Genomic DNA, 13332 nt, shown 5'->3' on the forward strand with positions numbered 1-13332 from the left:
GATCAGGAGCATGCAGAGCTTGCCTGCTCTGCTCAGAGAAATGTCCAGCAGCACAATGACTGCTTTTAGCCATCAGCTCACTGTGCATGCGCAGATCTCAAAGCCCAATGAGGTACAGGGTGCTCAAACTTAGCCCCCCCTCCCCAATGCCAGATCCATACACCTTCACCAGTAAAATACAGTAACATTATCTGTGCTTGCAACACAAGGCTGAGAAATCACCACTACATCTAGCTGATTTCAATGCTGGTAATAAGGTAATGTCTTCCCCAAGTGAAAACATATTGTGAAAACTAATTAATTGCTTTCCAGTAATGAGAAACTGCTGGCGTTCACAGAAAGCAGAAGCCACAAAACACAAGAACCAAACGTCGTTTATTATGAAAGAAAAGAAAATGCTCCCCAATCTGAATGTTCACTTCCCCATTCATCCCCATCAGTTACAAACAAATCCAAAAGGAATTTTGTTCACATACAAATACAAGATATATAGGTAGCAAGGCTGTGCAATTAGCAGCCAAAAAAATGCAATATTAATTGAAGTGAAAAACTAAAGCAGTGCTTTGTAGTTGCCTAGATTTCCCTGGGGGATGAAGAGTCAACGCTTATCAGCCTCCCTCAGAAGAGACAATTTTGATTAATATCAGGCCCATCTGACTCAGTCTATTAAACCCTGAAGGAAGGATATTCTTCAGATATAAGAGATACGTCTTTGATTAATAATTCTACCATATTGCCATTCCAAGCATTAACTGCCTGGCACCTGTGGAAGGCAGAAGGTCTTTGAATGCAAAGAAAAAAGGAAGGGAGGGAAGCCTCAATTGTACTAATAGAGCCATCCTCACTGTACCTTCTAGGAAAAGTTGAACCATATGCCCTACCCTCCTCCTCCTCCTCTAACTGGAACTCAAGTATTGCTAGCTTTCTCCACAGTTGCAGGGGGAAAAATAAGAAATTTCACCTTTAATGTCCAACCCTGCCTAAATAAAACAGGGCCTCAGCCTGATGCCTGTTCCACTCACAGGTCTGCTGCAGCCTATCATCTCCCCCGAAGTTCAACCTGAAATATGGGCATTTCCTCAGTGCCATCAGCCCTTTACCTCCCCCAATGCTGGCACTCAGCTGCATCACAGAAACACAGGGGGGCAACCAATTCTATCAAGAGACTACAAAGCATTCTGGAACTCACACCAAATCAGGCTGTGCATGTTGGGAAGAAGCCAATTTAACCCTTGTCTCCAGTTCTACAGAGAGGATCAAGCCCTGCCTGCAAGATGACTGGTGCCAAGTTGCTCATCCAAGTTGTGCAGCATTTTTCCTGATGTTCATGATCAGCCTCTTGCTGTACTCCTTGTGGTTGACAGGCTTCACATCCATCGCTGTAGCCTTCAGGCGCGATTCGTCCTTGGGAAAAGGAAAGCATCAGGTGAGGACAAAGATCAGTAGCTGGGCTGGCAAGTAGCTGGCAATTGCCTGACGTGGTTTCAGAGTTCCCAGCATTAAAAGCAAAACCAGAATCAATTGGAAAAGTTCAATTCTTAGAGGCCAATACTCTGACAAAAACTAAGTTCTGTATTAGGGGCAGGATGCTGATGCAGTACAGTGGTTTAAAGCATGCATTATGAGCCTATTCAAATGCAGAAAGTAGCCACTTTCAGACCCCAGACCTCACTTGGGATTTAGAAAATTGGCCTGTGCGCCCATGCAACATCTCTACCAGAAAAAGACAGGCTTTCAAAAAAGTACAGACCATTCCTAGTTCCTGAATCTGATTCAGCAGTGGATTTGCAGATACTACTGAAAACAAGGCTCAGCGGATTCTGAGAGCGCAGACATTAACCCCTGAACGACTGTCATGAGGGGACTGAGGGACATCCTTTCTTGTAACGAGTCCTTGCTTATTAGGTTCTTGATAGCAAAAGACAAAAAGGTACTCAGTATAAGCTGGAGCTGGGAATTAGTTCATCACTTCAATCTAAGCTCTGTGGGATGGCAGTCCTTGGGGCCAGAATAAGGAAAACACCACCCAAGTGAACTATCCCTCCTTCCTACTACCAGCATTTCTGAAAGGGAGTTGGCATATCTGTTGTGTGAAGTGCAGGCTGAGAGATCTCCCTCATGCTGTGCTAGACATGCTATAAAGGTTTCCTCTGTTTTAGAAAGGTTTCTCACCAGATGCTTTACTTTTATTCATATTTAATTTCTTTTGGACATGGAATGTTAGATTTATGCTTTATTTGAAACTGACCATTCTATGGATTTGATATACAGTGTAATTTATATGAGACAAATTTTTAATTTTAATTCTTCGCACAATTCTTTTTACGAACACATTATCATGTGTTGACTAGAGTAACACCACAACCACAACCCTAAGGTTTGATATGCCTATGTGGAACTCATTTTATAAAAACACTTTCCTTCTGGGGACAGGAGGTCTGGTGGGGCAGGAGGTCTGGTCTAGAGGGTAGAGCCTCCATTTGCCTGAAGATAACATCCACAAAGTCACCAGTTCGAGGCCACCGGCACCGTGCGACCTTGAAGCAGCTGACAAGCTGAAGCCGAGCGATTCCATCTGCTCTGAGCGTGGGAGGATGGAGGCCAGAATGTGAAACCAGATCAGAGTGAAACACCTGGACTGTTGTGGTTCTTGAAAGATAGAACATTCTTTCAATTGTAAAAATCCCTATGGGGATTTAATCAGCCTGCCTATGTAAACCGCCTTGAATAAAGTCTTGAATAAAGACCAAGAAAGGCGGTATATAAATACCTGTATTATTATTATTTTTTTCTCTATATGCAGATTAGCCCATAAAACATGTGTTGCCCCTTTTAATCATGATTTCAATATGGTAGATTGATACTGATGTTCTGTATGAGTCATCAAAATATAAGGACTTTTTTCTGCCCCCAAGGATAAATGGCTGCTCAAAAGGTAGGGCACCTAGTTCTTCAAGAAACATTTGACCTACAACTTTCACTTCTTTCCACCTCTGGTTTTCTGCTATTGCATTTCCTTCTAGCACAAACAGCAGAGCCTAATATCCGGGGAAAAAAGGATTCTGGGGTTTCAAAGGACTTTCTTCCCCCAGAACAAAAAAACCATAGGGAATGTCGTGGGCCACCATCTTTGGAATAAGCAGAGTAAGAAATCATAGCTAAGCGAAGTCACAATTCTTAAGAACATAAGAACAGCCCCATTGGATCAGGCCATAGGCCCATCTAGTTCAGCTTCCTGTATCTCACAGCAGTCCACCAAATGCCCCAGGGAGCACACCAGATAACAAGAGACCTCATCCTGGTGCCCTCCCTCGCATCTGGCATTCTGACATAGCCCGTTTCTAAAATCAGGAGGTTGCACATACACATCATGGCTTGTAATCCATAATGGATTTTTCCTCCAGAAACTTGTCCAATCCCCTTTTAAAGGCGTCCAGGCCAGATGCCATCACCACATCCTGTGGCAAGGTGTTCCACAGACCAACCACACGCTGAGTAAAGAAATATTTTCTTTTGTCTGTCCTAACTCTCCCAACACTCAATTTTAGTGGATGTCCCCTGGTTCTGGTGTTATATGAGAGTGTAAAGAGCATCTCTCTATCCACTCTGTCCATCCCCTGCATAATTTTGTATGTCTCAATCATGTTCCTCCTCAGGCACCTCTTTTCTAGGCTGAAGAGGCCCAAACGCTGTAGCCTTTCATCGTAAGGAAGGTGCCCCAGCCCAGTAATCATCTTAGTTGCTCTCTTTTGTACTTTTTCCATTTTCACTATGTCTTTTTTGAGATGCGGCGACCAGAACCGGACACAATACTCTAGGTGTGGCCTTACCATTGATTCGTACAACGGCATTATAATATTAGCTGTTTTGTTCTCAATACCTTTTCTAATGATCCCAAGCATGAAATTAGCCTTTTTCACTGCTGCCGCACACGGGGTCGACACTTTCATCAACATATCCACCACCACCCCAAGATCTCTCTCCTGATCTGTCACAGATAGCTCAGAACCCATTAGCCTATATGTGAAATTTTGATTTTTTGCCCCAATGTGCATGACTTTACACTTACTGACATTGAAGCGCATCTGCCATTTTGCTGCCCATTCTGCCAGTCTGGAGAGATCCTTCTGGAGTTCCTCACAATTACTTCTGGTCTTCACTACTTGGAAAAGTTTGGTGTCTGCAAACTTTGCCACCTCACTGCTCAACCCTGTCTCTAGGTCATTTATGAAGAGGTTGAAAAGCACCGGTCCCAGGACAGAATCTTGGGGCACACTGCTTTTCACTTCTCTCCATTGTGAAAATTGCCCATTGACACCCACTGTCTGTTTCCTGACCTTCAACCAGTTCTCAATCCATGAGAGGACCTGTCCTCTAAATCCCTGACTGTGGAGTTTTTTCAGTAGCCTTTGGAAAGGGACCATGTCAAACGCCTTCTGAAAGTCCAGATATATAATGTATACGGGTTCTCCCACATCCACATGCCTGTTGACCTTTTCAAAGAATTCTAAAAGGTTCGTGAGGCAAGACTTACCCTTACAGAAGCCATGCTGATTCTCCCTCAGCAAGGCTTGTTCGTCTATGTGTTTTGAGATTCTATCTTTGATGAGGCATTCCACCATCTTACATGGTATAGATGTTCAGCTGACCGGCCTATAGTTTCCTGGGTCCCCCTTTTCCCTTTTTAAAGATTGGTGTGACATTTGCTATCCTCCAATCTTCTGGCACCATGGCCGTTTTGATGGACAACTTGCATATTTTAGTCAAGAGATCAGCAACTTCATTCTTCAATTCCTTAATAACTCTTGGGTGGATGCCATCAGGGCCCGGTGACTTATTGATCTTTAATTTATCAATGAGGTCTGAAACATCTTCTCTTTTAACCTCTATCTGACTTAATACCTTGGTCAGGAGGGGCCGTTCGGGCAGTGGTATCTGCCCGAGGTCTTCTGCCGTGAAGACAGATGCAAAGAACTCATTTAATTTCTCTGCCATCTCTAAGTCTCCTTTTATCTCCCCTTTCCCTCTCTCACCATCCAGAGGGCCAACCGCTTCTCTGGCGGGTTTCCTGCTTCTAACATATTTGAAGAAGCTTTTATTATTCCCCTTAATGTTGCTGATCATGCGTTCCTCATAGTCTCTCTTGGCCTCCCATATCACCTTCTTACATTTCTTTTGCCACAGCTTATGTTCCTTTTTATTCTCCTCATTAGGGCAAGACTTCCATTTACAGAAGGAAGCTTCCTTGCCCTTTACAGCCTCTCGGTTCATTAGCCATGTGGGCACCCTCCTGGATTTAGTGAAGCCCTTCTTCCTTTGTGGTATACACCTCTGCTGGGCCTCTATAACTGTTGTTTTAAGCAGCCTCCATGCACTCTGCAGAGACTCGACTCTTTTTACCTTCCCTTTCAACCTCCTTCTAACCAGCCTCCTCATTTGAGGGAAGTCCGCCCATCAGAAGGTTTTTGTGAGTGATTTGCCCAGTATTCTTCCCCCGACGTGCATGTCAAAACGGATCGCAGCATGATCACTGTTCCCCAAAGGCTCCGTAACATTGATATCTCTAACCAGGTCCTAACCAGGACTTAACCAGGTCCTGAGTACCGCACAATATTAAAGCCAGAGCTCTTTATACTTGTTTTCAGAAACCAGGGTGTAATACCGCAGTGCCCCAAACACCCAGGAATGGAGATCAATGCCAGAATGTGGAAGAAACCTATCTCCACACTTCCTTGCTCATGGTTTCAGACTGAATAACCTAGGAAGCAGCAGTACCCTACAGCAAGTAGGAATAGAAATCTCTCCTAATGGTGGTCTTCTAGAAGCCTTCTAAGCATCTGATATACTGCATGAGCCACTAAGGCTAAGGAAGTTTTATTTATTTTAGGAGATTTTTTTTACTCCTTAGGTTCTGGCACCTTCCTAGTGTGTAATAGTCAAAGAAGAGAATACCATAATAGCTATTTACTGCAGAGATAAAATTTAAGGATACTTCTAGTTTCAAGACAGAGTCATGTTTTTCCCCTGGGGTGTTTAGACCTAGGGAGAGCTTTGATAAATGAGTTCTGTTGCCTATGTAAAAGTACATGAACTGAGCAGCACACCCTATTTTTGCGAAAAACACAGAAGGATAACTCCAAGAGCCCTTGTGCAAAAGTGACTGTTACTACAAATATAAAAGAAATACAGACTAAGGAGAATAATCTGACTTGGTATAAGGTAATTACATATCTGCGCTTTTTCTAGAGAGGTAAGTGTGGAAAAGTGCCCACATCTGTCTTACATTGAATGTCTCCAGTTTGATTCGGATCCGGAATTCAAAGGTGTTGAAGTTGGCTTTCTGAATCACCTCATCAAAAGCAGGCTCATTCTGTTGAAAGAAGAGAACAGACTGACAGTATTAGCTTTAGCAGTGAGATCACCCTAACTAGGATAGTGAGGACGCAGAACAAGAAAAACTCCAGAACCAGACCTGTTGGCGTGAAAGGAAGGGCAGCATTTCTGCTCCAAACTCAAAAAAGTATCTTTCTAGGCCCTTAGGAACAGATCTGCCACTAAACTGAGACAACACTGGCAGAAGGTGCAAGGTTTCACAGCTGTGATTAAAGCTGATGCTTAATTATGAACTCTTAAAATTGCAAACAAGGGCAGTCATCCTGTTGCCAGGTATCTTATCAGTGGCAGTCAGCTTTCCTGCTTATCTCATGAACCACATCCTAAACCTCTAGTTATTTTACTGGGGGTAGGTGCAAAATGCTCAGTATCCACAGCAACAATTAGAGAGGTATCGACAGCAATGCCTACAGAGGAGAGATGAACTGGCAATTCAGATACAAGAACTTGGGCCCAGAGCAAATTCAGAAGAACTACCATAGTTCCTTGAGCAAGCTATTTATGTGAAGATTTATATCCCACCTTTTCTACTCAAATATTCCACCAGCCCCAAATCTAACTTAACTCTCTTACTCCAAAACAGTTGCAACAGCTGGTCATTGTTAACCATACATGATCATTGTGCCTCCAATATGCACCTCCACCCTCAGTTCACAAGAGAGGAGCTGCACAAGCTTTTTAATTAAGGTTCATTTGCACTAGAATTATAATGCTAGCACAATCTCAGTTTCAGATGAATGATCAGGTAATGTCTTCCAAGAAAAATGGGAGTACTGTACCGAAGAACAGGGAAATGTCTTTTTCTTGTTGTGCTAAAAGCTTGCCTTTCCCTTGCCAAAAGTTGCACTGAAAGCAACACAGCAAGATGGCCTACAGACACACCACTGCCCACCTACCCTGACAAGAGTACAACACTTGTGCCATTCACAACAGCTCAGTTCCTTGAGAACCAAGTCACAGAAAATGCTTCACTCTCCCCCGAGTCTGCCCAATAAGAGGCATATCACCACACAGATGCTGAACCACATGCAGAGAACTTTAACTCTGCCAGTTGGAAGCTCTTTTCTAGATCATGTGAGCAGATAAACTGCTAACACAAATGCAGACTCTACTCCACAGGAATGAAACCAAAAAGGCCATCAAATGAAATGTAAATGGTGTACAAAGCATTGAACTTTCTGAAACTACACAGTATTGACCCAGAACACAGATTTTCAACTTTTTTTATTTCACAGCACACTGACAAGGCACTAAAATTTTCACACCATGGATTTCTTTTCTTTTTTTTTTTTAACAATTGACAAGGTACACAGCACTGCCAGTAGGGAGTTCATATCCCCCAATGGCCCTACTAATAAATGACCCTCCCTCAAACTCCTGTGGTACACCTAAAAGCCATTTGTGACACACTGATTGAAATCACTGACCCAGAATATCTGGGGTGCAATTCAAAACCCAGTAGCGTCAAAACTCCCAGTGATTTCAACACAGCACAATCACACCTTTAGTGCTGCTTTTAAAAAATATATATTTTCTTACATTTCCAATCTATACAGACTAGAAATGTCTTTAAGAGTTAATGAAAATTTAGAACTATACCACTTACTAAAAATATATATATAAACATATAATACACCCCCCTACATGTTCTGCCAGCTAGATAATGCCTAATTTAAATAAGTCTTGCATAATTTCCACTCCTGTTCTCAGAAAGAGACATATAAGCTCAATTCGTGCTAAGGCTCAGCTCCATGAAATCTTTTTCCAATATCAGAGCCAAGGTTTGAAAGTTTTTGTTTAATAAGAAAGTGCTCTGAGTATGTACAGAGCACCTCTCCTCACCAGCAAGCAACACACTCTAAATTTATCTGGAAAGATAATCTCTTTAAGCAAGCCGCATGGCTTCTACTCAATCTCAAGCATCAGCACCTTTCTTTTACAAATTATACAGGAGGCACATATATTCCTATCTTTGCACTATATGCTTGTGTGAACATTACCAGGTAGGGATTGCTCCACCCTACCCTTTTCACACAAGGGTTATTTTCTTTGCAGAAGTCCAAACAACTTTGGTATTCATGATCACCCCCCTGTATCATGCAGAATCAACACTCTCCCAAACAATTCCAAAGAAACCCAATAGTCTTGCCTTCAATAAACATTCAGCATCAGTTCGCACCTCTTAAGAGATGTCCTTTTGAAAGAATTCCAGGTAAAGTTTAAATTGGTCACCTGCTCATCAATGAAACTAAGAAAGAAAAAGCAAGCCAAGCTCCCCCACAAAGTGACTCAGATTTTAGACATTTTTCTCCCATTGTGGTCTCAAGATACAAAACATTATGCAACAATGTCTCTATTCAAGGTAACCATTTTATCTTGAATGGAGACACTTAGGCATAATGTTTCATATTTTGAGACTACAGTGGGTCTCAAGATACAACTCACACCAATTTGCAACCTCAGATTGTTACAGCTCACACCACTGACTTTGCAGCCCAACAGCTGCCATAAATGCCACAAGGGTCTCCTCCTGTAAGCTTACAACTTCCTCTCCCAAGGGAGCTCATTCTTGTCAAACTGACCAAGAGGTCTTTGCAAACCTAGTAATAATGTTGCAGCCACTGCCAGTATCTTGACATCAGGTGACTAAAAGGGAAGAAACCCCTGAGGCTATTGCCGGCTCATTTAACAAAGAAGCAACATTAGCTGACTGACCTTTTCCTTCAGTTCTCCAAGGTAAGCCGTGTTTTGCCCAAGAAGAGCCTCTGCTGCCTCCTGGAAACAAGTTACCCACTGATTGTCGTGAAAGTCTGCAATGTTTACCTGGAGGGGGGAGGGAAAGAAGGAAAAAAATCCTAGCATTTCATAGCCATGCAGTTTTATGGACACTGAAGCATTATAGCAACCCTTTATTCCACAGAAGAGAGCCTGTAGTTCACAGCAGGTCTTCCAAGTCCATCCAACTAGCCCACTGTGCCTGTGCTCTTCAAATCACCATTTGCCCCAACCTCTTTTCTCTACAACTTGTAGATGTCAGCGGTGAATACATACATCAGTATTTCACAGAAATACAGAGGCTAGACCTGGGATGCCAACAGTCAAACACAAGCACCAGATACACAGCGAAACCAATGGCCCTCAGAATAACAAGTCAGAGGATGAATGCATGTGCATGCATGTACTTCCCTAATCTGAGACAGGACAGGTTGCTTATTGTTAACTGACATACAAGTGATCTTCCATGCAGTCACATGGAATCTGCAACTGTGTGAAGTAGCATTTTGGAAACTTCTACAAGAGCTTTTCCCCCCCTGCACTCAAGCATAGAATCTCTATGCTATCTGCATGTCTTGAGGGTAGGACACTTTTCCACTCAGTTCCTTGAAAGCTACAGCAAATCAAATAAGATCTCAGATCTGCAGTTGGCGGGTCGCATGACTGCACAGAAAAATCACCCAAAGAACCTCAGTTACATGAAAGCAATTTGTCTTTTCTTCTTCACAAAGAAGGCACACGCACATGAGACTAGCAACCTGGATTACCTAGTTGTGGGTGCAAGCATATCAGATGAAGACACTTTGGAGGGCAGCCAAAGACGCATCTGCTCCCGTCTTTGTGCCTAAGACATCATGCTTGGCATATCATGGATGCAGAACAAGTTGTTGCTGTATGCAAGTTTGATAACATCATCCCTTTAAGGAAGGCTGTAAGACGGGGTGCTCAAGAGGTGGATTGCGATCTACCGGTAGATCGCGAGGCAAAATGAGTAGATCGCGGAGCCCTGTCTCTCCAAACTATTAATATGTCAGTTTCGTCTAGTGACTAGACGAAACCGACATATTTAGCTAAACTGACACTGAAACTGACACTTTAGCTGCTCTTCAGGCATGCAGCAACAAAACTGACGAGACTAGACTCCAGCAGGGGCTCCATACATTAAAGGGGGTGTCTGTCAGACGCTTCCTTCCCCCCTGGTAGATCTCCGGGCCTTGCTGGGTTTCAAAGTAGCTCTCGAGCCAAAAAAGTTTGAGCACCCCTGCTGTAAGACATACCACCCTGCAAGTGTCAAAGTTTTCAGGACAAAACTGGGCATGAGAAAAAAAGGAAAAGAGAAACTATCCAAATATATGCCCAAGTGTAATGAGTGAAGGCCTCACAAGAGCTTTAGGTCTGGATTTCCTTGCAGGAATTAACAAAAAATCCCTCAAAACTGACACAAGCCACATGGTACCTGGGCATCACATTAAAATAGTCTGAGAGATTTCTCTCCCCCATGTCATTCCCACTACTTGAAGTGTGGAGGAAAGGTGGGAGTGGGTAAAGAAGGGATTAAATGTCAACTGTTAAAACATTCAGTGAAACCCCTTGCCACTGCAGAACAAATACCAGGGGGGAAAAAACTTGGAGTGGCCCATAATTCATAAGCACTTCTTCCCTCCACACTGCTCCATTCCACACAATAAATCCTTTCCCCAGGGGGAAAGTTTTTATATTCTCGAATGTTCTAATAAGGTGAAGCCATCTATTTGGAGAGCCTGTTCATTTAGTCGCTCTATTTGCTGAAGTGAAGCCTCCAGCAGTAGCTAAATCTCCCCTTAGCAGGCTCCCTGCATGGGAGCTTCTAAAGGTGAGACACAGGACCCTAATTTTGGGGCACTTTTACAAAAAGGATGAAAAAGCAGCAGTGTTCTGGTGGTGCAAGCAGGCGTCACAATGGCAGTCCTCAGACATACCACTCCGAAGCAGGTTCCGTTAATGCATAAGACACAGAACATTAGCCACAAAAGAGCAAACTAAATATAGGGAGCAGTTGAATAAGTGCAATTACCATTCTCCAGAAATGCCATTCCATATTAGCTTATCTTCCTAATAAAGAAACGTGGGCTAGCAAGGCTTCTGCAAAAGCTGTGATGCTTACAATGTAGAGTCAATTGGGGCTCCCAGGTGTGGTGCACTCTCAGCAGAATCAGGCCTCAGAGCTAAACTCAGCAGAAGGCTAAGAGCTACAGAGGAGGGCTCCCCAGTTAAGTTGGGTGCAAAGACCCACAACCTTCCTGAGGTGGGTCAAACACTCCTATATCATTCTGCTTCCCTCACTGGACACTTGGGAAATTCTCAGATACATAGAGAGCCAACTATTAAGTGCAGCACACAAGGACACTGTTATTTCCAGCTGTGGGGATTTTAATATGCTAGTACCCAGAATGAAGGTCTAATGCCACTGCAGCATCTGTGCTGTACCACACCACATAACGGCCAATAGTAGTTCAAAACCCACAATAAGTTTGACTAAGAAAGAAGCATAGCAATAAAGGGCATTATACACTCATTCTGAATTGAAATCTGCAGGCAGTATAAGGAGAGAATACAGGTCCGGCCTATTTATACATGGATTTGACTCAACACCAATGGCCCCTGCAAATGAGGAGTGTGCTGATACCTGGACAAGGGGAAAAATGCATCCCTTTAAGAACAGTTTAAAAGACTGAACAGTCCTTTAACAGTAGCCTCCTTAATGAGAGTGAGGGGGCAGCTGGCTGACAATCCATCAACCCAGTGGCCCCCTCCCTTCCCCCTGAGCACATGAAAGAAAGGTGATCCCTTTGCATTGGTGAAGGGAGGGACTGAGTGTAAGCTCTCAGCTCTTTGTAAGCTCTTGGAGGAGGACACTGATGGATTGTCTTGTTAATGACTCTTATCTTACATCACAAAGGTCAGCAAGGCTGTTTTTAAATCACAGGAGCAAAGAAACTTTGTTTTTAAAATTGATTTGCTATAGTGCATTTTTTGCCATCCACTGAGCGCTTAGAACTGAACCCACAGGAATAGTCAGTCTCAACCTGTACAAGTTCATTTGTAAAGAAGTTTTGGCATTTCCTGACCCTGGTAATCTTTGAAAAAAGCACAGATAGCATAAGAACCATGGTTATTCCATTAAAAAGGAATAGGAAGGAAGCATGGAAAGAAGGAAAGTTAATTAGACCCACTGCATGGCATGTGAACAGTGCACATCTCTAGGACAGAACACACATCTTCAGGGAGACAGGCTCCAGGATAAGGCATATTCATATCAAGACCATGACAAACATAAATGAACTCAGCAAAACCTCCTTTACTCATGTGAGTATAAAAAACAAGCTCTTTAGTGCCATTCTTTCTGTATGAAAAAAAAACACATACTGACATGCACACATACAGACAAAACAGCGGCATTGTTGGGTTGGCCAGCACCTAGTAGGGAGCTTACCATGTAGAGACTCAGTGCTCTAGAAATTTGGGGGTGACACGATGACATTGCCATGTCACTGCCAACTGCTTTCAGAGTTCCCCGATTTGGAAGGCCCCCTTTTGGAAGGTAAAGAAACGTCTGAGTGCAAAGCTTCACCTGCCGCTCCAGGCCTTCCGCACTGACAGCACGGTGAGGGTTGAAGACTTGGGTGGCGATAGTGCTGACCCCAATCTATGTTGAGCTGTCGCCTGCCCCCCCCCCAAGAGCACCCTACTCAGGACAGGCCACACCACAGACAAAACAATCTGCTCTCAAACCATCAAGGATCTGGCTAAAAAGGGTACATGACCAGTTGAAAACTGCTTCCTGTTCTTCCTGAACTTACCGAGAGGATCATGCGATACTTGAAGTTGGGGAACTCTCGATTACATTTTTCACAGCGGTACAGTCCGTTTTGTTCGTCGATCACTTTCTTATTACAGTCCTGGGATGGACATGCTTGATACATGCAGCTCTCCTTGCGTAAATACACTACAGTGCCCACACAACTAAAATAGTCTGCCTAAGGGAGAAAAACGGCAAGTGTAAAAAAAAAAAGGTTTGCTGGCTTCTGTTTTCCAGATGTGCAAAAAGTCTAAGACCAACACAACCATTCTGACAGCAGACCAGAGCCCCAGGGTGACAAACATTCACAACTCCAATCATACTCT

General features: G+C 43.4%; 1 protein-coding gene across 1 annotated transcript in view; it reads right to left on the reverse strand.

Moving 5' to 3' along the window:
* Positions 1-353: 353 nt before the first annotated feature.
* Positions 354-13332, reverse strand: part of RPA1 (replication protein A1) — a 47761-nt gene continuing 34782 nt past the window's right edge. The window contains exons 14-17 of the mRNA XM_066635653.1: positions 13008-13184; positions 9109-9216; positions 6284-6370; positions 354-1404 (exon numbers count right to left, since the gene is read on the reverse strand). Coding sequence (XP_066491750.1) covers positions 1294-1404; positions 6284-6370; positions 9109-9216; positions 13008-13184 — 483 coding nt within the window. The 3' untranslated portion in view covers positions 354-1293. The remainder of the gene's footprint in view (positions 1405-6283; positions 6371-9108; positions 9217-13007; positions 13185-13332) is intronic.

Source organism: Tiliqua scincoides, chromosome 8, assembly GCF_035046505.1.
Source record: "Tiliqua scincoides isolate rTilSci1 chromosome 8, rTilSci1.hap2, whole genome shotgun sequence".
Taxonomy (NCBI): Eukaryota; Metazoa; Chordata; class Lepidosauria; order Squamata; family Scincidae; genus Tiliqua; species Tiliqua scincoides.